At 36.7% G+C, this 27,718-nt stretch overlaps 1 protein-coding gene across 2 annotated transcripts in view; it reads right to left on the bottom strand.

Annotated features, from left to right (window-relative positions):
- The window catches only part of ESF1 (ESF1 nucleolar pre-rRNA processing protein homolog), a 63,294-nt gene that overhangs the window by 12,339 nt on the left and 23,237 nt on the right, over positions 1-27,718 (bottom strand). For both annotated transcript variants that reach the window (XR_013996328.1, XM_081097232.1), the window contains exons 9-10: positions 25,533-25,694; positions 548-669 (exon numbers count right to left, since the gene is read on the bottom strand). Coding sequence is in view for 1 of the 2 variants with exons in the window: in XM_081097232.1 (XP_080953358.1) it covers positions 548-669; positions 25,533-25,694 (284 nt within the window). In the remaining variant the exon portion in view is untranslated. The remainder of the gene's footprint in view (positions 1-547; positions 670-25,532; positions 25,695-27,718) is intronic.

Here is a 27,718-nt window from a genome sequence, read left to right as displayed (position 1 = left end):
CATCAGGGACCAACTAGAACTAATCATTTAAGAGTCCTCAAATTGTAAAATTCTGTAATTAGTGATACCATCTTAAGAAAATGACTTTACTGATAGAATGCTGCACTTGGTGACAAGAGTATTTTCAGTGGCAAAACCCTTAAGTGGTCTCTGCTATCACTAAAGAAGCTAACTCTGCAATGACTTAATGACAACTTTTATATGCATATATCCTCAAGTAAAGAAGTCTGTATGTACCTCTTTTCCTCAAAAACAGAGAATCAAGCTGTTTCATATCCAGACATCAACTAAATGCAAAATTTTAGAGTATAGCGGCTGTGGATTAAAGTGGCTCTGAGTTTTTACCAGACATTATATAACATTATGTAGCCTCATAGAAAACACTTAAACTATTAGATTTTCCTATTTGTCTTTCTTAAAACTGCAATGGTAACAAGGCCTACTCCAGTGAGTGGTTACACTGTGTGATAATAGGTGCTGAGCACCTGGTACTGTTTCATACATAACTGTTGTTCAATAAATATTTGGCCATAATTATCTTTGATACCTTCTGTTTCTTTTTCAGTCTTTTTTTCTCTTTCTTCTTCTCTAAAAATTGTTCCCAAGGAGTCAGTTTATCCTTTCCTTCCAATTTGTTTTTGACCATCTCTTCTGCACTTTCTTTAAGACCTAAGGAAAAACATAAAAATAGTTATATTTAAAATGTAATTTACCAAAAAAGGTAATTTATATATGTTTAACAGAGTAATAATGTAAAATGCAAAAGTGAATTTTGCAATACTACAAGATCACAAAATAATGTAGGATCGACTTATATCAAAGCTATTTCCTAATAGCAAACAACAATAAACCTAACCAAACCAAAATAAATAAACAAACCCATCAACTTAATATATGATCAAGCCACTGAAGAAAAATCCTTTATTTAGCCTCAAATTTCATTTCTCTATATTAACTGCTTTGAGATTCTAGTAATTCTGGAACAGGTGATTAACAAAAGCTGATTGGTAAGGCAACCCCTGTTGCAATACCCCAGGAAGAAAGCATTCTCATAATCACTCCTTAAGCACTCTGTCAGGCCACATCTTTATGATCAAAAGGACCACTAAGTTCACATTCCACTTCGTATGGTTTAACTCTTTCAATGTTGTTATTTGCTCTTATATTTCATTAGACTCTAAAAGTCTTTGTTTCTTGTATTCTGCAGCTCCTGAATGTTTCTAGGTGGCTTATGTAATAGCTGGAGTGTCTGAGAATGTAAAAAAAAAAAAGTTCCCAAGGCTGATAATATCAGCCCATGGATACCCTCATTATTGCCAAAGTACAGAAAATATGACTACTGTGTGGTCCCCTTTAATAATAAAGATGTTTGTTTTACTTTGTAGTATTTCTTTGGAGGTCATGGTTGGGCTTGGGGAAGAAGGGGTTTCATATTTGTATGATACAAAATCCCTTTAAAAAACAATAATAGAATGATTCAAAATGCTGACATGGTCCATCCAGATAATCTTCCCAGATACATTTTAAATTCTAAGATAATGAAAACAATCTTAAAGATATAATAATTCTCATTTTTCCTGAGACTGAGAGTTCAGTAACTTGCCTAAGAACATGCAGCTAGGAAGCTAAACAGATGAAATCTGAATTCCTGGTTATCCGAAATACCATAACCAGATACATCTGAAATGCTGGTTTGACTTAGAATGAAGAAATGTAAAGTCCATGAGTAAAATCTAAAGCTTTGGGCCACAGGTTTGTCACCTGCAAAATGAGGTTGGTCTAGATCAGAAGCATGCAACTGTCCCTTCCAAATACACCATTTTTCCCTCTCAAAGAACATATTTGGTAGAAATTCAAATATATACAACTAAAAGTAGTGCTTTGAATCTTGAGCCCCGAAGGGCAGCATAAAACAAGTACAATAGATGATCTCTATGGTCCCTTTCATGGCTTTTAAACTCAGATTTAATCTCCGAATTTCTATGACTTAGAAAAGTATTAAATTGTATGTATACTCAAGGTTATGTAGATTTGTTTTTATGACATACTGATGGTAGGATCTCTGATTCTTTGGATGCCAAATCAGAAACATAACAGTTTCAAAACGCGGCTTATAAGAAAAAAACAATTCTCTTTACTGAGCAGATTTTAGGAGAAATGTGAAATGTATAAAACCATGTCCAGATCTCTGACCGAATCAAGAGATACACAGCACCTAGGTCCAAATCTCTGACCGAATCAAGAGACACACAGCACCTAGGAAATATAAACTGGGATCTCCATTTGAGAGAAAGCAGCAATTCCTGACAAAATAGTTGATTTCAAATAACAAAATGAAATAACATATATTATGCCAAAGGGTCAGGACACAAGCGAGTTTCACATTCTAAATGTATAGTATTATATTATTACATGTGTTTAAATAATAATCTTTAAGGTAGTCTACTACTGTATAATTTCCAAACAAGTTGAGAAAGATTTTATTTACTCCAAAATATTAAGTATTATGTTTAGATATATTTTTCAACAAAATGTATTCTCTGATTATAATCATGCATCGAATAATGTCAAGATACTTTCTGAGAATTCATGTTGGGCGGTTTTGCTGTGTGAACATCGTAGAATGCCCTTACACAAACTGGATAGCACAGCCTGCTCACACCTAGGCTTACTGTATAGCTTATTGCTTCTAGACTACAAACCTGTATAGCATGCTATTGAACTGAACACTGTAGGCAACTGTAACACAATAAGTATTTGTGTATTTCAACGTATCTAAGCATAGAAAAGGTACAACAAAAATATGGTATAAAAAATTAAAAATGGTACATACAGGACTGGGAAGTTGCTCTGGTGAGTCAGTGAGTGAGTGGTAAGTGAATGTGAAGGGTTAGGACAATACTATACACCAGTGATTTTTCAACTGGTTTGCTATGGCACACTGGTGTACCACAAGAATTTTTAAAACATGCATACCTGACTATTCAGTCAGGGGCACTGACCTCTTTTCCCTTAGATTGTCAAATAAAAAAGTGGTAACAACCAACACAACAACAGTTGTTCAGTATGAATGAATCAAAATTAGATTGACAAAATCAGATTGACAAAAAAAATATATTTTTGGTGTGCTGCCGAAATTTATTAATTAGTTTATGTGTGCCATGAGATGAAAAAGGTTGAAAATTACTGCTATATACAACTGTAGACTTATAAATACTGTGCACTTTGGGTATATTAAATTTATTAAAAAATCTTTTGCTTCAATAATAAATTAATGTTAGCTTACTGTAACATTTTTACTTTATAAACTTAAAAATATTTTTTTAATCCTCACCCAAGGATATGTTTTCATTGACTTTAGAGAGAAAGAGAGAGGGAGGAAGGGAGGGAAACATGGATGTGAGAGAGAAACATCAATCTGTTGCCTCCCATCCGTGCCCTGACCAGGATTGACTCTACAACCTAGAATCGAACCTGCAAACTTCTGGTGTGCGAGATGATGCTCCAACCCACTGAGCCAGCAGGCCAGGGCATTCATTATTATTATTATTTTTTTTTTTACTTTGACTCTTTTTATTATAACATTTAGCTTAAAACATAAACACATTATACAGCTACACAAAAATATTTTCCTTCTTAATATCCTTATTCTATAAGCTTTTTTTCTATTTTTAAAGCTTTTAATTTTTAAAAACTTTGTAAGCTTTTTTTGTTGTTGTTGTTAAAACTAAAACACAAACACACATAGGCCTACATAACATCAGAATCATCAATATCATTGTCTTCCAAACTTCCACATCTTATTCTACTGGAAGATCTTCAGGGGCGATAATAGGCATGGAGCTGTTCTGGCTTTTCTTGGGACATAACTTGAGAATTTTATAAAAGCTGTGGAATCCCTCCCTGAAACAATGTACTAGAAAAACTTGCATATTATGTTCAGGGAGTTTACAGATACCCAATGTTCATCTGTATGCAAGGATCCAAGGGCCTCAGGTAAAGAACATTTATAGGGGCTGTAGAGGTCTAAGGAAGATGGGAGTTCATGTTCAACAACTTCAAAACTAACCAACACAGACATTTGTAGGTTTTACATCAGGTTTATTCATTTCAGCACTATCATTTAGGACCAGACACATTCTTTGTTATGAAGGATAATCCTGTGCATTTTAGGACTTTTTTAGCAGTATCTCTAGCCTATCCGTTAGAAGCCAGTAGCCCCAGTTGTGAAAATACAAATTATCTCCAGATATTACCACATGTCCCCTTGGGGGGCAAAATCACCCCTCGTTGAGAACCACTGTTCTGGACAATTATTAGAAGACATTTCGGAAAACAAAGGCTATTTCATTATTTGTATTATAAATGATATGGGGTTCTTTTGGTATTTGATTATATAATGTCTTTTCCACTTTAGAAGTTTCATCTGAGTATGCTTTTTCTTCCAACTAGACCAAAGGCAACTTAAGTCACCTTCTTTTGTATTCCATAATATTTAGGACAGTGCCAGACACAGACTAAGTACTTAAGCACTTAACTGATCTGTCTTGAAGGAAGGATTCTTATTCAAGCCAACTGTTTGATCTTTGATGTTTGGAACATGTTCTCTCCAACAGAAAATGAATCAAAACTTTAACATCTAAACAAATGGCCTTTATCCCAAAGCAATTCATGTGGTTTTTTTTAAAGGTCCTATAGCTCTAGAATAATTCATGAAATATTTATTCCCAGGAAATATTTTATATTTTTCTGGCATTTTGTTTACTTACAACAATAAATAGCATCTTCAGTTAAATACTGTCTGTATTATTTTTTGCTGGGCTTTCACATAACACACCAAAATAGTAAAATGACAAATACATTGCCATGGATTAACACAGCACAACGATAACTTAAAAATGCTTTGTTCTCATCATCATTATGAGGTCATTTAAATCTCTTGCCACAGATCACAGTTGTTTATGTTCTAAATTCTCAAAAATATGCCCATCCCAGAAGCCTCTTGGCATACGCACAAGAACATTCTTCAGACAGTTTCAGCCTCATTTGAGAGCAGCCACTATGTGAATGAAAAACAACTCTGTTTTAAGTTTTGCATAGTTTTGTTTAAAAAAATTTTTAATGTATACTCAAGGACTGCCAGATTAGCTAAAAATAGCATCAATAATCCTACAAATAAGGAGTGAAAACTCTTTCAAAGCCAACCATGAACATAGATGACTCAATTATGACAATAATAATTTAAGTGCAATCCATTTATAATTATTTTGGTAATTTGCATACATAGAAAAATAACCTTTGAAAATAAACTAAAACAAGACTATACATTTCTCTTGATGCTACTCATTTGAAATATTCAAAAGGTCTTCAAGGGGCAGGACATGAATAACTTCCAAGTAGCACAATGGGTTTTGTTTATAAAAAAACAAAATGCATGCTTTAAGATTTCTGATACAGGCTGAAACTGGCACTTTATATTTTACGAAGACTTAGGATCCAGAGAATATTTATGAACACTTATAGCTCGAACTTTATTTATGGTGGCATGTTTAAATCAAACTATCTATATTAACACTCAATTCCAAAAGTAGCTTTTGAAATGTAACTAACCGCTACTACCCAAACTCCCAACTTGGATGGAATTCACTCTGGGTATAAGAGAAAACTACCAATCATGCCCTGAGGAACACTGGCATCAAAGGCACCCCTTCAAAATGTCCAGTTATCCCCAATAGTCAGGGAGATGGAAAAGCATATCCTATCTAATAGAGGGAATATGCTAATTGACCCTCACACTGTTGCATAGATGGCAGCACCCACAGCCAAGAAGAGGGCAGCGCCCGGTCCCCTCAGCCCCGCCCAGGTGGCAGGTGCACGGCAAGGCCAGGCCTGCCCCACGCACTTGCCTCCAGAGTCCCCTGGTCCCCTCAGCCCCCCAGGGCTGGCCCGAGGTGCAGGCAAGTCTCGGATGGCAGCTGCCCAGCTGCCCACAGCCGCCCAAGGCTCAGTTAACCAGGGCCGGCCGAGGCTTGAGCTGCTGGCAGTGGCAGCAGCAGAGGTGTGATGGGGTGTCGCCTTCCCCTGAGGGCTCCCGGACTGTGAGAGGGGGCAAGCTGGGCTGAGGGACCCCCACCTCCAGTGCATGAATTTTCATGCACCAGGCCTCTAGTTTACTTATATAATTAACAAAGGTCACAGGGATAATAGGTCCATATGAGTAATGAGGATTTTTATCAGTGGTGTGTTTTTACTCTCCATGGTAATCAAGCGATTACGCATGCAGGGTTATCATTAAAGCATACTGAATAAGCTAAACTATATTCTTCTCTGTACCATTTTTCACAGTTGGAACTTTATATTTATTTGTGTGATTTTTAAGAATTATTATTATTAATGGCTATCTCCCTTACTAGGTTGCAAGCTCCATGGGGGCAGAGGCCAGAGTCCCCCCCCCCACCCCCCCACCCCCCAAAGTAACTAGTGGCTAGTGGAGGGCCTGGTATAATAAATGTCTGTTGAATGAAAGTAAAAATGAGAGAATAAATTTGTCAAATTTGTTCCCAACTTCATGGACAGGGAGCAGCAATGCATGAAATTAAAAAGTAAAGTAACAACTAGCTTTGGGAACAATAGTAAACAGCAAAAATTACTAATCAGGAAGAACCAGCATATGTCCTTTGTATGCAGGTAATACTGTTATATATCTACTACATGGAAACAACACAGACAGCCATAATACAAATAATAAGGTTAAGAGGATATTGGCACGCTAGTTTGGGAAATGGTTCTCATATATAGCATTCAATGAAGTATCCAGAGAAGATACTACATGCTGAATGAAAAAATGTAAATGCTTTATGTTGTTAATTGTCTAAAAGCTATGTCAATATATAGGAACTGTTCTACATTTGTCTTTAATTTGACCTTATCATACTCGAACTTCTTCTAAATATCCTTATTCTCCCTTAAAATGATGCCTTCCATTTGCAAGTACATAGAAGGTCCTCAAATAATATTTCACTCAACATCATTTTATTACAAGGTTCGTGAGATGCCATACAGGACTTAACTCTTGTTTATATCAATTAGCCTATGAAAAAATTTACCTTCACTATACACTGTTTCACTTAAAGTCACAAAACCTATCAAAGACATTGGGTGAGAACTTAACTGTAATTCAGTTTATTCTGAACCAAGTTGCCCCTGATTCTTAGAATCAAATAGTCTTAAAAATCTGACTTTAAGTATAAGACATTTGGGCCCCATTAGGGAATCATTGTTTCTATATTTATCTGTAACTTTATTTGTATGTTTTCTTTGCCTTTCAAGTAGTTTGTTATCACAATGTACATAATATCAAAATGTCCTAATACTAACAGAAGAAAAACCTGGCCAGGTCTGGTGAAGCCATTCTATTTAATTTATGGCAAAGAGGACTGGAGAACTACTTGTTCTGTTATTTTTCACATATAATGTTTACAGACAAGTAGAAAATACATGAAAATTTTTAAATGAATGGCTAAGAAGTTAAGAAAAAAAGGGGAATTTTTAAGAGTCCAGCCACAAAAAGAAAGCTTAGATAGAATTGTGAAACTAGCTCAGAGCAGGCAGTTTTCTCTGGGGACAAATACTAATCTGCTATAGAGGAGAATAGATCTTGGGTTTTAATAGGCTGCTAGCCCAGGAGACGGCAGACAATGTTGAAAGCCACATCATGGTGGAATGTCCCATCAGAGACCACTACTATGAAGCCAGGATCCTAACGGGTGCCTTCAAATGGGTGCTGCTCCTCCTCTGACAACTCAGAGGGAATACATGCCTGTTTGGGCTTCGGCTATGGGCAGAACAATGAAAGTAAAAATACATTTTCCCCCAGAGAATTTATAACTACAAGCCCACAAATCCATGGGTTTGTGGCTGGAATTCTCACTATCTGTGTGGGCCAAAAGACCCCAATCCAAAAATTTGGTTTCAATTGGTTTTGGATTGGAAATGCCCTTAGGCACCTGGCAAATACTCTCTAAAAGAGGCACTTTTGACCCAGGCCTTAAAGAATTCCCATAGGTAAAGATCCAAGAACAATGAGATCACAATCAAAATTCAATATGAACCAGAGTAAGCAGAAACAAAATAATAGAAGTCAGACCTATAAAGACTATAGATTCTGGAATTATTCAGATACAGAATATAAAATCAGCACATTAAAAAAACAAAAGAGGAAATTAAAAAATAAGATTATAAAAAGTATGAGACAGACTTGGGGGAAAAAAACTTCCTGAAGTAAAAAAATACCTGAAATTAGAGTCAATGACCAAGTTAACAGCAGACTATAATGAGGTAAAGAAAAAAATTAATGAACTGAAAGACTGAACTGAAGAAATTACCCACTATGTTACATAAATTCAAAGGTATGGGAAATATGAGTTATGGAGAATGAGAAGGTACCACACATATAAAATAGGATTTCCAGAAGGAGAAAGTAGAGAAGATGAAGAAAAGGTAGTATTTTAAGAGAAAATGCTGAGACATTTTCAAAACTGATGAAAGATACTCATCTTTAATACACAATTAATCCTAAGCAATATAAACACATCAAGCAAAAAATGACCTAGATACATCATAGTGAAACTCAGAATAGCAAACTATTTTAAGATGTAGGAACAAAAGGCAGCACTGAGGAGCAAGGCTAATCCTTTCCTGACAGGGTCCAAGAGTGAGTCCCTGGGCCCTGGGATTCGCGTAGTGTGTTCTTTAGTTACCTGGCTTCCTCACTTGTAACTCTGTCAACAGGAGTCAAGGGGAAATCTCTAGCGCTCACCGTAAACTTGATCCTCCCCAGGAAGGGGTAAAGAAGGGAACTGGCTTGGCATCATCCATGGCACCAGCAGATATCTTCTCACCCTAATCCTCAACATTAACAGCCTCACCATCAAAATCTGCCTGGAACCCACCAGGAATAATCTCTTTGTGCCTTTTATCTCTATTTATTTTGGTCACCACAAAAAGCCCCTAATCATCAAGTTCCTCCTAACCTCCCATGTTCTAATCCTCTGAAGTTAACGGCATAGCCACTCTTTTGCCAACCTCTCCCTTCCCTCTTTAATTCTCTATTGCTAAATTCTCTGGAATTCACAATACATCATCAGTAAAAACCCAATTATATAATTCTGAACATTATGTTCTTGTTCTAAGTAAAACCTGGCTCTCTCCTGAGGATATACAGCTCTTTCAAATTTTGTTGTTGTTGCTAGTGGTAGTGGTGTTTGTTTTTTTCACAGAGCCCTCACATAAACTGGCCTAGAGTGCAGATAGGGGTGTGTGTGTATCATAGTGCTCTTCATTCAGTTTTAAGAAGTGTGGTGCTGATAGAGGGAAGGAAGGGCATGCAACAAGAACAGAATCACAGTTCTTTAGAGATGATTCACCTTATTAATTATAGATAAGAGGTTTTCTTACAGACCCTGGACCCATACCCCCTCCAGGAGATTGCCTATGGAATTCTGACCATTCTCCAGTCCTAGGGACTAGAGGAGCTGGGTTTTAATATCACTGAAAATTAACTACAGTACCTTGTTATTGGATTTCAAGATCCTGGAAGGAGATACACAGACCATGGACCCTGAGGCCATTACCTTGCCCTCCCCTCACCCCACTTCCCCCTTGCATGTAAGCCTTTCTTCCTTAGATATATATAACCAGCTGGCTAGTAGGGGGATATTAGAGTAGAATTTACAGGATGACCTGATGTTCTCTCCATACTGCCTGCATTATTAGAATAAACGTTCATATATGATTCAACCTGGTCTCTGCTTAATTTGGCTCAAGTAGTGATAGACGCTTGGACCCCTTTTGTGTTCAGGGACAGACAAGCAGACTAAAGAGAGCCAAGCAAAGATCCATGCAGTTTTGAAACTTTGGTACATGACAGAGTTGACATGCCAAATTATTGGAGGAAAAGATATTCAATAAATGGAACAGAATATAAAAAATTTTCCATGTAGAAGAAGATGAAATTGGATCCCTTATATAATATTTTTAAAAAACCAACTCATGCCCTGACCAGTTTGGCTCAGTGCATAGAGCATCGGCCTGCGGACTCAAGGGTCCCAGGTTCGATTCCGGTCAAGGGCAAGTACCTTGGTTGCGGGCACATCCCCAGTGGAGGGTGTGCAGGTAGCAGCTGATCGATGTTTCTCTCTCATCAATGTTTCTAACTCTCTATTCCTCTCCCTTCCTCTCTGTAAAAAATCAATAAAATATATAATAATAATAAAAAAAATCAACTCATGATGGATCAAGGATTTAAATGTCAAAAACCTTAAACTACTCTACCTTTAATAGAAAACAAAGGTGAACATTGATCTCATCAATGATTTCTTAGAGGAAACACAGAAAGTATTAACTATTTAAAAAAAGATTATTTGATAATATTAAAATCAAGAACATTTTACATTAGACAACACTTCCAAGAAAGTGTGTGTGTGTGTGTGTGTGTGTGTGTGTGTGTAGTTACATATAGAAGAGACATGCTAGCCTATAAAAGACAAAGGAATTGTATCAAAGATAAAAAACTACTAAAAATCAGTAGAAAAAGAACAAATAATATAACAGAAAAATGGCCAAAGGATAGATATCTGAGTATTTTACTGAGGGGGAAACATATTATGGCCAATATATATATATGAAGAGATGTTTTAACTTATTAGTGATAAGAGAAATGCAAATCAAGTGCTGCTTGTGGGAATGTAAACTGGTATCATTATACTGGAAAAGAATTTAGTGTTTCATCTTGTAAAGCTGAACATTCACACACCATATGACCCAGCAATTACACTCCTTGATAAATACCCAGCAATACTGAAACACATACCAGAAGATGTATAGAAATGTTCATAGCAGCCTAAATCACCATAGTAAATGCTAAAGAACATCCCAGATGTATATCCAACAATATGCATATACAAACCGTGGTATGCAGCAGTCAAATGAATGAGCTACAGATACAAAAAATACAGATAAATCTCAGCAATGTGATGTTGAATGAAAAAAAATCAGTCCCAAATGACTTAAAAATATCTAATACAATATAATCCATCTATTTAAAGTATACAATTCAATGGTTTTTAGTACGTTTAGACGTGTAAACATCACCAAAGTCTATTTTTAGAACATTTTCATCTTTTCAGAAAGAAACCTTATTTCTCTCCCCAACAGGAGAGTCCAAAACACACCTCCTCTCCTACAACTACCAACCTATTTCCCGTCTCTATAGGTTTCCCTGTTCTGAATATTTTATATAAAAAATGTGGTCTTAGTAACTGGCTTGTTAAACTTAGCACAGTATTTTCAAGGTTCATCCACTTTGTAGCATATATCAGTGCTTTATTCCTTTTTTATGAAACTATACTTTTTAGAAATACTATAAATGAGATGAAAATATATACAATAGGCCTAGTCGGTATGGCTCAGTGGTTGAGGATTGAACCATGAACCAGGAGGTCATGGTGTGATTCCTGGTCAGGGCACTTGCCCAGGTTGTGGGCTTAATCTCCAATACAGGGGGTTCAGGAGGCAGTCAATCAATGATTCTCATCATTGGCATTTCTATCCCTCTCTCCCTCTCCCTTACTCTCTCTGATATCAATAAAAAATAGATTTTTAAAACAGAAATTCAATATAAGACTGTTATCCACAACAGCAAAACATCAGAAAGAGCCTAAAATATAATATTAGGGGAGTGGTTCATAACTTATAAATTAGAAACACAATGGAATGTGATGCAGGCATTTGATTATAAAGATTATTGAGAAACGTAAAAATAAGTATGAGAAATGAAACCAAAAAAGGAGAATGAAAAATGGGGATCTATCTACTTATATAAAAATCCTGGGTGGTGTTCATCATGACCAGAACTGCCGTGACCAAGCGGAAGGAAGTCAGTCCTGCAGGAGTTGTCTTGGCAACGGCTGCTCCCTCCCCCCAGCTGTTTCCTGGAGCTGTTTCCTGTAAGGGCGGGGTTTGAGGCAGGAACCCGCCCTGGGAGCATGGAGGCATTATCTTTATAAAGTGTGCCTCACCAGCACAGCCAAGGGTGAACCTGAGTGGGGGCGGTTGAAAGGCTTAGAAAAGACAGACAAGAGAATGAAGCCGAGTCTCGGTGGGATGCTGCTTCTCTGAGAGACAGCGACCACGCCCACAGCCATGCTTTTATTTTATAGCAGAAGCTACAAGGCAAAGTAAGGGCGTGACCAAGATGTTTACAACATTCTCCTGGGTTTCAATCCTACTCAACTACATGCACCTGAACTCTATCAGGTCCACATCACTCAGGCATGTGGGGCCACGTGTTCAAACCATAGGTTCAAGCTTACAACTACAGCTGTTGGCTATAATTGTGCTGGGAGGGCCCTGCCCTCCAAGCTGAGACTTGCATGTGGCAATGAGAGGACTGTGCCCTCTCATCAGTCCAAGGCTTGAACCTGTCCAAAACACTGTAGTGGCTCCCCACAATAAAGTTTTAATTCTATTTCTTTGTTACTAATGTTGTGGCCCCACCCCATAACCAAGAAACAATTTCCAAAGGATGAGGCCCAGGAATCAGGATTACAAAAAGGTGATTCTAATGTGCAGCCAAGGTTGAAAACCACTGCTATAGATAATATTAAAAATATATATCTAAACGTGCAATTCTTTGTCCAAAAAAATGAGCATGTTCAAAAATTAAATGAAGAAACTTTGGATATACTCGGAGATTTTCACACATATTTGAGTGATGATTCCATTGATTCCACAGATGATGCTGAAAAGGAAAATTTTTCCATCGAATTTCTTAATACTCCTTCAGGAATGCCAGGTCATAAATTAAAATTGAAAGTGGGTGCAATCATCATGCTATTGAGAAATCTCAATAGTAAATGAGGTCTTTGTAATGGTACCAGATTTATTATCAAAAGATTACAACCTAACATTATCAAAGCTGATGTATTAACAGAATCTGCAGAGGGAGAGGCTGTTCTGATTCCAAGAATTAATTTGTCCCCATCTGACACTGGCCTACCATTTAAATAGATTGGACAACGGTTTCCCGTGATGCCAGCATTTGTGATGACTATTAATAAATCACAAGGACAAACTCTAGACAAAGTAGGCATATTCCTACCTGAACCCATTTTGCACATGGTCAGTTATATGTTGCTTTCTCTCGATTTGAAGAGCATGTGATGTTACAGTTAAAGCTCTAAGTACTTCATCACAAGGGAAATTAGTCAAGCACTCTGAAAGTGTTTTCACTCTTAATGTGGTGAACAGGGAGATATTAGAATAAGTTGAATCACTTTATCAGTCATTGTTTGCATCACTGTTGTTTTTATATCATGTTTTTGTTGTTTTCATATCATGTTGTGGTTGTTTTTATATCATGCCTCTGTTGTTGTTATATCCTTTTGTTACTGTTTATTTATTAAAATTTATATATTATTTTCATATACATTTTACTAATTTCCTTTAATCTCTCACACTTCTATTATAGAGAAAGTGCAAATAGCAATATTAAAATATCTCTGCTAATTAATTCCCTTTTTAAAAAAATATATTTTATTGATTTTTTACAGAGAGGAAGGGAGAGGGATAGAGAGTTAGAAACATCGATGAGAGAGAAACATCGATCAGCTGCCTCCTGCACACTCCCCACACACTCCCCACTGGGGATGTGCCTGCAACCAAGGTACATGCCCTTGACTGGAATCGAACCTGGGACCCTTGAGTCCGCAGGCCGATGCTCTATCCACTGAGTCAAACCGGTTAGGACAATTAATTCCCTTTTAATGTGCATGAATTTCGTGCACTGGGCTACTAGTATAATATAATCAACCGTATACCTGTAGAAGAGAATGTGTAAAAAAGAATGTTTTATATAGCTAAAACATAAAAGCAACCCATCAATGGCTGGGTTGATAAGCAAAATATGGCATATAAACAATGGAATATTATTCAGCCTTAAAAAGGCAATTCTGACATGCTATAGCATGGATGAACCTTGAGGACATTTTGGTAACTGAAATAAGCCAGTCACCAAAAGACACTGTAAAATACCACTTACATGAGGTACAAAATCACAGAGACAGAAAGAAGAATGGTGATAGCATGAGCTGGAGGAATGGAAAATGAAGAGTTATTATTTAATGGATGCAGTTTTGCAAAGATTCAGTTTTGCAAAGATGAAAAGAATTCTAGAGATGGATGGATGGTGGTGATAGTTGACCAACAATATGAATATACTGAATACTGTACACTAAAAATGGTTAAGATGGTAAATTTTAGGTGTATGCTAATACAATGAAAAAAATTAGAGAAAAATGAATGTGTTAAGATAGTAAATTTGAGATGATAAGACTTTCCAGTTTGGGGAAAAAAACAACAGCAATAATGAAACTGCTGAAAGTTAAGTAGGCTGACTGAATTCTGTCACAATAACATATGGAACAAGTGTGAGAAAAATGACAGTTTGCTAGTCAGGCAGTTAGTATATAGAATAACGACACAGAACAACCTCAAATAGAATAAGCAAAATTTCTGCTTTCAAAACAAAAGAATTCACAACTTCAAACAAATCAGCACAGCTGTGGGCTATGGGAAACAATACATGAAACAATCTCTCTTCTTAAACTGACTTCAGGCAGATTGTAAATCTATGGCAAAGTCAAAAAGCACTACTGTCTGGAAATAGTGGCAACAGATGCAAACAATACAACTGATGTGATACATGTGCAGAGAAGGCAGGACAGGACCATGCGAACAGAATCATCCTAGGTGCCTCAACCCGGAATCTCTTATCGATTCACATATTTAATTTGGATCCTAAAACAGCAGACCAATTAACCTGAAACTTCCTAAGTATGGAAGTGTTAAGACTTTTTGAAACGACTACTAATATAAAGATATCCTGTTTTTTCTTTAGATCTTTAAAAAAAGCTTCTTGGAAAAACTTGTTTTAAATTAAATCTTAGTATTAATGAGAATATAATCTTTAAAATAATCCAGGAAATTCTGAGAAATTTACTGGCACGGGGGAAATGTGCTAGCAGCATTTTTAGATAGCCCTAGCTGCTTCCAGTATTTTAGTACACATTACACAAGTGATTAAAAAACATTTATTTTGCATAGTAAAATTTCAGCTTGTTACATTACAAAGTCCTTATAGTTAACATGTTTAAAGATGATTCAAGGAAAGAGGGAAAACCTAAGTTTTAAAATTCTAGCCACTTAACTAGCTGTGTACAAGTTATGATAGGGCACTGTAAACTGGTTTCCTCTCCATCATCAAATTGCAAATTCTTCTAGATTATTTTAAGTTCAGGTTTTCCATTTAATGCTTTTCTCTACATTCAACTCAAAATTTTAAACATCTGGTTATTTCAAAAGTTCTGACCAAAAACCATTTTTGTGAATATATTTCAAATAATGGATACATTGGCAATAAATGGAAATAGAGATATAGCCAAAAGTAAATAGTGAACAGGTTTTGAGATGTTTGAAATTAAAATGTTTAAAACTGCCCTAGCCAGTTTGGCTCAATGGATAGAGCGTCGGCCTGGGGACTGAAGAGTCCCAGGTTCTTTTCCGATCAAGGGCATGTACCTTGGTTGCAGGCACATCCCCAGTAGGGGGTTTGCAGGAGGCAGCTGATTGATGCTTCTATCTCATCGATGTTTCTAACTCTCTATCACTCTCCCTTCCTCTCTGTAAAAAATCAATAAAATATATTTTAAAAAATGTTTAAAACTGGGCTGCCTAGAAAAATGAATGCACAATTGATTCAAAAATATTTTATTTCTGAATACAATGGCCACAGATACATGTCATTGATGTCTGTGTTTAAGCTTCCCAGTGAGACACTGGACAGAGAAATGGAGAAGGAATAAAGGAGGGGAAAAGGATGGACAAAGCATAAGAGCAGACACCAGAATAAAAATAGAATTACAACTGTAAAGAGTGAAGGAAAGAGTAAGTAAGTAGAGCAAGGAACAGCTGCACCCCCACTTCCTGCCTCAACTAGTGGGAGCCAAGAAAGCACTCCTCTTGTGGAGTGAGACAAGAAACCTCGCTTCCAGGCCTCCTTTGACTGAGTAAGTATCCACAGCACTGGGTGTTGCTGACAAGATCTCTCCAAAGACCATCAGTACCAATTTCATTATGCCCTTTATCCATATTTAATGTGTCACCAGAAGAAGTCTAAAACTTCCAAATCATCCCTTCTCCTAAAAAATACTGAACATTTTCCACCTTTCCTCAACAATGAAACTTCTACACATTCATCAGTCATAAGCAGTCATTAGTAGCCATTAACAAAATTCTCTATATCCATTTGCCTGCTAATTTGAGTCTCACTGAAACCTGGTTCTCTTCTGGGGACACTGCTTCTCCTGTACCCCTTTAAGGTGGTGAATTTTTCTCTCCCATAGTCTGTCCTTCTTGCTACTCACTGCCAACTCCAGTTCACTTGCTGGCCCTCCTCCCCAAAGCCTGCAATTTTGAACATCATGTAGAAGACTATACCACTTTCTATCCTTCTTTATTGTAGATATCATTTACTGAAGTGCTAAGCTTTGGCTCATTGCTTGCTCTCTCCAATACTAACCTTGTCATAATTCTTGGTGATTTCAATATATACACAGATGACCCTTCCAACACTCTGGGCCTCACAGCACTGACTTACTTTATTCTATACTCACCTCATCCTCAGAAACTCACTCTTGGAATCATAACTAGAACATGTCATTACCACAAATTGCAATCTCACCATAATCTTCATTTGTATCCTACTCTTCAACCACTATTCTCCAATCTTTCTATTTTATTCTCTCTCATACCCCAAGGCTAACAATTCTTCTAGGGATCTGCAATCCATCAATCCTCTCACTTTCCCCCCATACCTCGCCTCAGCATACCCTCATTTCCCTCCTAACCCAACACAGATACGATGGTCCATCATTACAATCACTCCCTTGTCCTCAACTGCCTTGCCCCACTCTTGCTTGGTCATACTTGGTTGACAAAACTTCTAGTCTGGCTTATTCCAACTCTCTCCTTACTCCATGCTTGTATTACCCCAGCAATGTGGCCAAAGAAAAGATAAATATGTTGATTCATCTTACTTTACATGACCATGAATTTCAAGTACACCCTTATTGCTCTTCAGCAATACTATGAATTTTCCCTCTTTGCCACTCTCTTAGACAATTATCTCATCTACTTTTTTCAAATCCTTTCCTCCTCCTTTATCCCTACTGTCAGCTGGTGATCTTACTTCTTATTTCACTAACAAAATACAAGTAAGAGTACCACAAGCTCCCACCATCATTTCTACCCATTGCCCTCTGTGACCACATTATCTGCCTTCTCTCCTGTTACAATAGATGAAATGTCCATGCACATCTACTGAAGGCCAATTCCTCCACCTGTGCAAAAATATTTCAACTCCCTTTGCCTACTTCAGAATGCAGTTCTCTGCATCATTTCCTGCCCTGTCTCTGGTGGATCATTCCCAAAGCATACAGCATGCCATTATTTTTCCCATATTAAAGAAAAATGCTCTCTTGATCTCTCTTTCCCCTCCAGCTTCCTTCCTATTCCTCTGTGATCCATTATAGAAAAACTCAAGATCTGTCAATCTATGAGTCTATAGTGACTTAAAGAGAGTGGGAAGAAAGCTCCATTAGCTAGAGGAAGCTCTACCAGCACTAGTTAGAAATGCTAGCTAATAAATGTAGAAGGAATGATAGAAGTAGAAAATCAGCATTTTGCAACCAACAATGTAATAGTCAAGCAGATCACCAATGAAGACTAACCAGGTAAAATGTTGGGAAACAGAATATTCACACACCCCACATCATTACAAAGGGAAAAAATGTGCCTTTACAATAGAAAAATCAGCCCAACACTACCTTAATGGAATGAGCAGAGTTAACAGCACAAATAATGGGATAATGAACTTTAAATGCCTCCTGATGTGACGCAATGGGACGTATACAACATCATTTGTGGAGAATTCTTGCCAAAAAGTTTCTATATGAATTATGAGGTAACAATTAGAGAAATCCAGATTGTTGGATATTCTGTAAGCCAACTACTGTAGATATTTTAGAAGTGAGTGATCCTGCATCAGGAATTATAAAAAATACTGTTGGAATGAGTGAGAAATCTGACTTATCAATATTAAATTATCTTAGTGTGGTAAGGGCATTGTGTTCATGTAGAAGAATGTCTTTTTTTTGGAAGTTACACACTGAAGTATTTTTTTAAGGGGTGTAGTGTCATACCTACAGCTTTCTAGTAGTAGTCAAATATCTTAGAAAAAGGACTTATCTGTACTGGTTGTCTCCAATTTCACTCCTCATTCTCTCTTGATCCCATACCAATCTCATCCTCCCCATTCCACCAAACTGTTCAATATCATTGATGATCTATATGTATTGCTAAATCCAATAGTCATTCTTAGCTTGTATATTATTGACACTTTTCTCACTGAAATGCTGTCTTCACTTGGCTGTCTAGATACCCCGCAACCCTAAATTCCTTCCTGCATTTCTGGTAGTTTCTTCCCAGTTACCTTATAATGAAATGGTCCCTGTTCACTTCCTCAACCTCGAAATGCTGGAATGCTGCAGGGATCTGGTTTTGAACCTTTTTCCCCCTTCCTATAACCACTCCCTTGGTGTTCTTCACTTTCAGAGACCTATATAATAAGGATTCCCAAATTTCTATCTCCAACCCTGACCTCTCTGGCTCTGATCTCTTCCCTGAACTCTAAATAGGTATCTTAAACTTAACATGTGACCAAAAGAAAACTTTTGAGGTTTCCTTGCAAACTCACAATCTTCATTATCTCAGGACTGCAATAGCCTCTTGACTGATCTCCCCAACTTTGTCCTTGCCTCCTACTTAGATTTATTCTCAAGGTAGCAGCCAGAGTGATACTGTTAAGAATACGTATATCTATATGAGATGATAGATGCTCACTAAACTTACTGTAGTAATCACATCATACTATAGTAAGTGGAACCATTATGCTGTACAACTTAAACTCATACAGTGATGTATGTAAATTACATCTCAATAAAACTGGGGGGGGGGGGGGAAAGCCCGGGCCAGGTGGAGCATCGTCCCATACATCAAAGGGTTGTGGGTTTGATTCCAAGTCAGGGCACATACCTAGGTTGGAGGTTTGATTCTGATTGGGGCACATACAAGAGACAACCAAACAATGTTTCTCTCTCATATCGATGTTCTATCTCTCTCCCTTCCTCTTTCTCTAAAAATCAATTTAAAAACAGATACATATCATCAAGGATTAAAGAAAAAAACACACCAATATATCCTCAGGTGAGGATTAAAAAAAGAGTCAGATCTTATCACTTGCCAGCTGAGACACCCCAACAGCTTTGCATCCCACTCACAGAAGAAATTTGAACCCTTAAAATGGCCCTTAAAGGTCTTCATGATCTGGCCCCATGTTAGCTCTATGACCTCATCGATTGTTCTCAACTTTACTCACTCCAGTCATACTGTTCTCTTTGCTATTCTTCAAACATGGTAAGCAAGCTACAGTTTCAAGGACACTCACTTGCTATTTCCTCTGCTCACACACTTTTCTCTGCAGGGCTCACTCCCTGACCTCTACTTCCTTTCTTCTTTGCTCAATTATTTTTCTTATGAGAGACTCATGTCCTCCTCTTCACCAGAATATAGGGTTTGTGAGGTCAAGGATTTGTATGTTTTGTTCACATGTTATCTAGAATAGTTCCTGGCATATAGTCGGTACTCAATAAATATTTAAAGTTGGGATACTGAAGAATGTTGAATAGAAAAAAGACCAGCTATCTTTTTCACCAGTGTGTATTAAATCAGAAAAAGGAGGGTTTTTTTTTTCCCATATCTAATCTCTTTTAAGATTATAAACAAAGAAATGTTATTATTTGTTCATATTCTGGATATACAGCTTTCACTATCTATAACAAAAAATTATTACATACATTAATTGAACTTATAATATAGGGGAGGTTATTTAGTATATGAGATAAAACTGATTAAGCTTCATTTATATGTAAACTAGGGGCTCACTGAATGAAAATCATGCACTGGGGGGGGGGGGGGTAGAAGGGGGGGTCCCTCAGCCCGGCCTGTGCCTTCTCACAGTCCAAGAGCCCTCGAGGGATGTCCGACTGATGGCTTAGGCCTGTTCCCAGTCAGTTGGCCATCCTTAGCACTGCTGTGGAGGTGCGAGAGGCTCCCGCCACCACCACTGCGCTCGCCAGCCTTGAGCCTGGCTTCTGGCTGAGCAGCGCTCCCCCTGTGAGAGTGCACTGACCACCAGGGGAAGCTCCTGCATTGAGCGTCTGCCCCCTGGTGGTGAGTGCGCATCATAGTGACCAGTCTTTTGGCCATTCAGTTGATTTGCATATTAGCCTTTTATTATATAGGATTACAAATTCCCTAATGAGGCACATCACTGATTAAGGCCCATTATGCTAATTGCATGCATCACCTTCTCTACTCATCAAAGTGAGTCAGGATACCTTTTTAACAATACATTGAGATGAAAAATATTACTCTGCATTAAAATAATGAATTACACTTTCTTTAAAAATCTTATAATTCAACATTATTACTTATTTACAATCCCAATTAATAAGGTTGTATTATCACATTTTCATAACTAGACTATCAAGAGAAAGAGTGCTGTACTTCATTCTGGTTGTTACACCCATATACCTGTTATCTGCCTCCCTTAATATTTACCCTTAAGGAATGAAACTCCTGATGTTACTATACTTGTATAGCCTAATGTAAAATGATAGGCTATATAACTATAAGGCCCTCACTAGGGGTGAGTTAAATGTTTGAGCAAATATAGCAAGCTAATTTTTTTGTTGATAATTTTGAATGGCCCATAAATGATGTTGTAACAATATCCAAATGGCCCTGGGCAGAAAAAAAGGTTCCCCAACCCTGGTTAAACTATAATTCCTCTTAAAAACCAAACCAACAAACCATATTCCAGCAAGTGTTAGTGATTAAGAGTACTTATTTTTCTGAAGAGTTTAATATTTTGGAAATTCAAGCTGCAGAAAAACCAATAAATGATATAGTGTAATCTCACACTGACATTGTGTGACTTACTGAAATGTAACATCACAAAAAAGTCGTGAGGTTCAGGGTAATTATGGTATTACCGGGAACATGTATTTCTTAAGATATAATTCCAACAAAATATACATATGATGTGAACAATACTCTGTAGCTTATAAGGTACATTTATAAATACTCAAATTAAGAAAGGTATTATTAGTCCCATATTCCAAATAAGTAAACTGAAGTTCTGCAAGATTAGCTCATTTATCTCAACTAACAAGTCTAATAAGTAAAAAACCCTTTACATTCACAAACACAGATGCATGTAAGTACATGCCAAGGACTCACAGGTAACAATAAAACCCTATATGGTGCCTTCAAAAATATTACAGTTAGCTCAGGCTGGTATGGCTCAATTGGTTGGAGCATCATACTGTACACCAAAAGGCTGGGGAGGCTGGGGTTTAATTCCTGGTCAGGGCCCATACTTGGGTTGCAGGTTCAATTTCTGGTATGAGAGGCGAGAGTTCGATGTTTCTCACATCGACTTCTCCCTCCCTCCCCCTATCCTCCTTTCCTTTCCCTATCTCTAAAATCAATGGGCATGTCCTTGGGTCCAAGGATTAAAAAAAACACACCAAGTATTCCAGTTAAAGACTTAAAAATGCAGTGTACAGCAGAATATCAATTTTCCTCCACTCACCTAACAGTAAAAAATATATACACAATGTTGATGACAATTCCATGGAATTGGCACTTTTATTCATTGTTGAAGGCTTTATAAACTGGTACACTCCAATTCTATTTCTGGGAAGGTATCCTATGAAAATACTTCAAAATACGGAAAAGGCTATAGATTATTTATAACATCTTAGATGCTTGGCATCTGAGATTTAAAATTTGAGTTTTGACACTGGTAGTTTTAACAGCTTGTGAGAGAACCGCAGGTTGATCCACAGCATATACAAAGTTGCTATGTGAGCGAGGAAGTCACGTAACTAACTAGTAAGTGAGCCTGACTGCCAGCATTAGCTTCTCTTTGTGGTCTCTACTAGTTCTCCAAGCAGAGACATTTTTAAAACGGGGGAGAAAAAGAAAAGCGTCTTTGTTAAAAAATTGTTTTTAAAAGTAAAAATCCCTAAAATAGTAAGCCAATTATTTGGCTGGTAATGAAAGTGAAGAGATCTAAGAAAGTACTGATATTTGTGGGTTTGGAATTGGTAATGGCCTTAGGTTACATTTCTTTTTAATGCCATAATTCTACTGTAGTGAAAGGTTAGAAATATGATTAAATATTCAACAATAGAGAAATGATCAATTAAACCACAACCTATCTAATCACTCAGTGGCTGAATCAGGGTAATGGAATTATAATGTTTTTTACATTTCAAAACATTTTATATGACATTAAATAGAAGAGGGAACAGCTATTAATTCATCTCACGAGGTCAGCATTATCCTGATATCAAAAACTAACAACTTTATAAGAAATGAAAACTGCAGGCAAATATTCCTCATTAACACAGGTGTAAAATCGTTAACAAAATATTACTAAACTGAGTCTAGAAATATATACATCATGACCAAGGGAGGTTATCCCAGGAAAACTATTGCTTAAATTTTCCAGTTACAGACATAAGTGTAAATATACTTTTTGGTATTTGTACTACATAACAATGTTAATAAAGACAAGGCTAGATCCGGTTCATTCAATTTAACTCTGAAATATTGCTATAAAACTTCTCAATCAAGTTAATTTTAAATCTTTCTCAGTCAACCAAATACCTCAATTAAAAATCTGTTCATTTAAAATATCTTCAGTCAGTTCAAAGATTAGAATTAAGCTATAATTACAACATACTTTAAAGATAGAATTCAACATTTCTTAGAATAATCAAGTCAAGGCTGTCAAGGAAAACATTTCTTCAGAAACATCCCAAGCAGTATGGTTGTACTGCCTATTGTGAGACTTACTGACAAAGAGTGCTCAACCCCTTAGAGCAGACTTTGTGCTCTTTTGCTGGACAATTCTAAAAATATAGAGAATTCCTCTTTATATTACTTTGAAATCTACTTTCCTTCAACTTTTATCCATTGGCAAAAATAATGACTTCTGAGATAAAAAGGGAAATTAAATCTCCATTTACATAATCATCCCTCAATCACTTGAAAATAACGACTAAGTCACTTTTTGGGCTTTTCTTATTCAGGCTAATTTAACTGAATTCTCTCAACCATTGTTCATGTGATAATGGGGTTACAAAACAGCACCACTTTCCTACAGGACTATGCAGGAGACATGTTCATCCTAATATTTTTACTACAATAGTCACTCAATTCTCAAACATTAAAACATATGCTTTTTTTCCCCAAATAAAAAGAACCCATGCATTCTCAATGCAAAAATATACTAGCTGTATGAAACAGAAAAAACTGAATATAGAATATTTAATTTTAAGAAATAGTGTTATTGGTTAGTATTCGTCCATCTAGAGCAGTGGTTCTCAACCTTCCTAATGCCGCAACCCTTTAATACAGTTCCTCATGTGGTGACCCCAATTTCATTGTTACAAATTGAACATAATTAAAGCATAGTGATTAATCACAAAAACAACATGTAATTATATATGTGTTTTCTGATGGTCTTAGGCGACCCCTGTGAAAGGGCCGCTCGACCCCCAAAGGGGTCGTGACCCACAGGTTGAGAACCACTGATCTAGAGGCTGAAAGAGCTGAATCCTTGTCTAAAATTATACCTAGCTTTAAAAGATACACTTTTGGCTCCTTCAACTTTCAACAATATGTTCTGTTATTGACTAAAATATTGCTCTACTATTTTTTTTTCCTCTACCCTGTGTTCTAACTACTGGTAAAACAGTATGGGGTCAGTGAGTTATGGCCTTCTGAAAATTAATGGGAGTGTGAATGGAGAAAAGGGAGGAACACTTTCTAACTAATCAGAATTATCTTAGGTTTTCATTTAATAAAGAGAGCATCTCATTTTGCAAAAACAAAGTTTAATTCAAAATATTTTTAAGGCACATTATGAGAAACCCAGGCCATCAAAATTTTAAATAAAACTAGTCATTCTTTGAAATGTGAATAATTACTTCTTAATTTATAATTAGGATTTTGAAATACACTTTTTTTTTTTTTTAACATATAGGATTGGGTAAGAGATGCAAATATCTGCCCACAACCTCAATCAGACTTTAGCTTTTGGGGTCTGGCCTGATAAATTGGAACAGAAGTAGAAAAATGAGCTCCAAAGAGCTTCCGCTTGAGAGAAATGTCGTCCACAAGGGACTCTGAACTCAAGCCTGAACTTTTCCAATGCTTCCTTCTACTTCAAGTCCCTGAGAAACTGGAGGTGGGTCGGTAAGGAGGGGGGCAATAGTAAATCCTCCTCTACTGGAGAGGGTGGGAGTAACAAGTTATACTTGTTGAAAAAAAAAAAAAAAGAAGATATACATGTATGTAAAAAGCAGTAACATGCAAAATCAACATTGCTTGCAAAGGTACATGCTGATTTGCCCAGGATTGTTGAAAACCTGTATACACTTGAAAATAATCCTCTTTTATCCTAGCTTTTGTCTTTGTTTAGCTGACATGATTTTAATTAGTACTATACTACTCTAAAAAAAGTTGAACGGTTCAGGCAGTTATACAAATCACTTACTATGCCATACTTTTTTGACTATTCACAGCAAATCTGAGATGGAAAACTAAGTATTACATATTTTGTATTAGTGAAACCTAAACTAATTAATTGAGGTCTAGTGGGGTTATGGGTGAAGAGTCCACTTATGAATTACATATTTTGAAAAAAGTTTAATGACTTTATTTATTAAAAATATTTTTTATTGATTTCAAAGGGGAAGGGAGAGATAGAAACATCAATGATGAGAATCATTGATAGGCTGCCTCCCGCAAACCCCCTACTGGGCATTGAGCCCACAACTCAGTCATGTGCCCTTGACCGAAATCGAACCCGGGACCCTTCAGTCCACAGGAGAACACTCTATCCACTGAGCCAAACCAGCTAGGGCAAAGTTTAATGACTTCAGAACACAAGGTACCTGGATTCAAGTTTCTATATCCTGAGAATACTGGAATCAAACCTAGGAAGGTTTACTTTCATAAATAAATAGGAATAATTTGTAGTTAGTAAAATTAAAATAAGTTGGCAAGAGTCAAAACACTAAGTCCTAAGTAATTAAGAATTAAATTATGTATGCAAATGCCATGTTAACTTCCTCCCCAAAACATTCCTAAAAAATAAGATTTTTAAAATTTATGCTTCCAAAGAGGAGTTAATCTTTTTCTCTGTGACATCTAAAATGCACTCAACATCCTAAAAGGAATAAAAACAAGTCAACATTTAGTTAGTATCTAATTCTCACCTGGAACCCACTTAATTTCCATTTCCATATCATTTTCTTTTCTTTTCTTTTCTTTTTCTTGAATAACTTGCAAGAGTTGCCTATATTTAGCAATTTGTTCTTCATCATCTTTCTGATGTTTTTTTGTTTTCCCATCTTCTTCTACATTGACTTCAGCATCACCTAACAAAAAAAAATCAATTTCATTTAATATCTATATCTCTATATATAAAAGCCTAAGCAACGGTTATGACCAGACAACTGGATGACCAGCCGGTAGCTATGACGGGTTCTGGCCACCAGGGGGCAGACGCTCAATGCAGGAGCTGCCTCTGGTGATCAGTGCGCTCCCACAGCCAATCTCCCGTGGCCAGCCAACCCCCACGGGCCCTCCCCCTGGCCAGCCCTGATCGGGAATGGTTGAGATGGCCCCCATCGGCCCTGGTCACCTGCCAGGCCGAGGGACCCCACCCATGCATGAATTCGTGCACTGGGCCTCTAGTACAGAAGTAATTCACACCTAACTCCAGACATACTGTAATAATAGAATATCAAAACTAGACAAATTTCTTTTTTTTTCTTTACAGATTCAGAGAGAGGAAAGGAGATGAAGAGAGATAGAAACATCAATAATGAGAGAGAACCATTGATGGGCTGCCTCCTGCAAGCCCCCTACTGGGGATTGAGCCCACAACCCGGGCATGTGCCCTGAGAGAATCGAACCAGGACTTCCTGGTACATGGGTTGATGCTCAAGCACTGAGCTACACCAGCCATGACAGACTTAACCTTCTTAATATTAAATGAATTGAATTAAAAACTTATGTCTTATAATAAAAATATGTTGCAATGTAAGTTAGTACTGTCATAGCACTTGGGAATATCACTTTTTATTAAAATTCATACCTAAAAATAATTCTGTAGTCATGTAACATCCTCAAATTTATGTTCCCTATAAGCAAAACAACAGGGATGGCATTTTATCCTTCTTTTATGTTCTCCACCATCCACCAAAATGTTATGGTCAATAAAAGAAGGCTAAATATTTTTGGGATACATTTGATATATGGACTTAGCTGTGCAGGCTGAAGAGACAAATAAAGTTGCCTATAATCCAAAACAAAGAATAATGAGTCCTTTTGATTTGATGGTGAGCAAGTATGATGATTCTCAAGATCTCATTAATACATTAACAAAAATGAATGTTAGAAGTTTACTCAATTTCCCTATGTGGAAAAAACATTCACATTTCCATTTCCCAATTTTATAAAAATAATTAGAATACAAAGCAACAGTATAAAACTCGTGGGTAACAAATACCAAAGAAAACCAATACGTGAAAAGTTTGTTTGCTCTATATTTCCACTGTAATTCTCCAAGGCAAAACCATAAATTAAGAACCTGGGTTTTAATGCAAAACATACAGAATTACTGAATGGACTAAATGTCCCAGTAAAGAAAAATTTAGAAGTAGCAAAAAGAAGACACTATTTTCTATGAGCTATGACTAAATGGTAACTAAAAATGTCTGACATTACTAAGCATTTAGCTGTGAAACATCAATGTCAATATACTGTCCTTACATCTTTAAAAAGGTGATATGGAAAAAAGATTGGTTAAGTAAATGTTTTTACAGTTTTTTTTCTCTAAATGAATAAAAAATAGTCCAGGACATTCTTTCCATCCTATCACACTTTTACATTTTCACTCAAACAGCTGAAATTCATTTTTTTCCTGTTTGTGCTTTGTGCCACAATAATAATGTTGGATTGAATTCTGTCATGTATCCCGTAATTCAATGGATAAAACATCAGGAACACATTAACAAAATGGCAATGTATTTCTTTCTATTAAAAGCTTACTTCTGAAAACATAATTAGAAGCAAGCTCCTTCCAGGTTGAAATTTTAGTGGTAAGTCTCTGATGGCCTACTTTAAATTGATTTTTTCCAGTACTAAAATTTACTTTCTGAAGCCCTAGAATGTGGGATAATTCATGTAGGTCTGTTTTTCCCCAATTCAAAGACAATACTTTGTGAAAGCCTTAATACTATATAATGAGTGAACAAATTAATTATAACAGTAAGAAGCCCTCCTATGATCTCTTATAAACACCAGGAACATCTAATAACTCTAAGGCATTCAAATATACTATTGTATCTAACAGAGGTACTAAATTACACATTCAAGTAAGCTTGCAATCAATTCA

This window comes from Myotis nattereri (genome assembly GCF_964212035.1).
Source record: "Myotis nattereri genome assembly, chromosome: 8".
NCBI classification, from domain to species: Eukaryota; Metazoa; Chordata; class Mammalia; order Chiroptera; family Vespertilionidae; genus Myotis; species Myotis nattereri.
The sequence above is the reverse complement of the archived record's forward strand: the minus strand, read 5'-3'. Positions and strand labels throughout refer to the sequence as shown.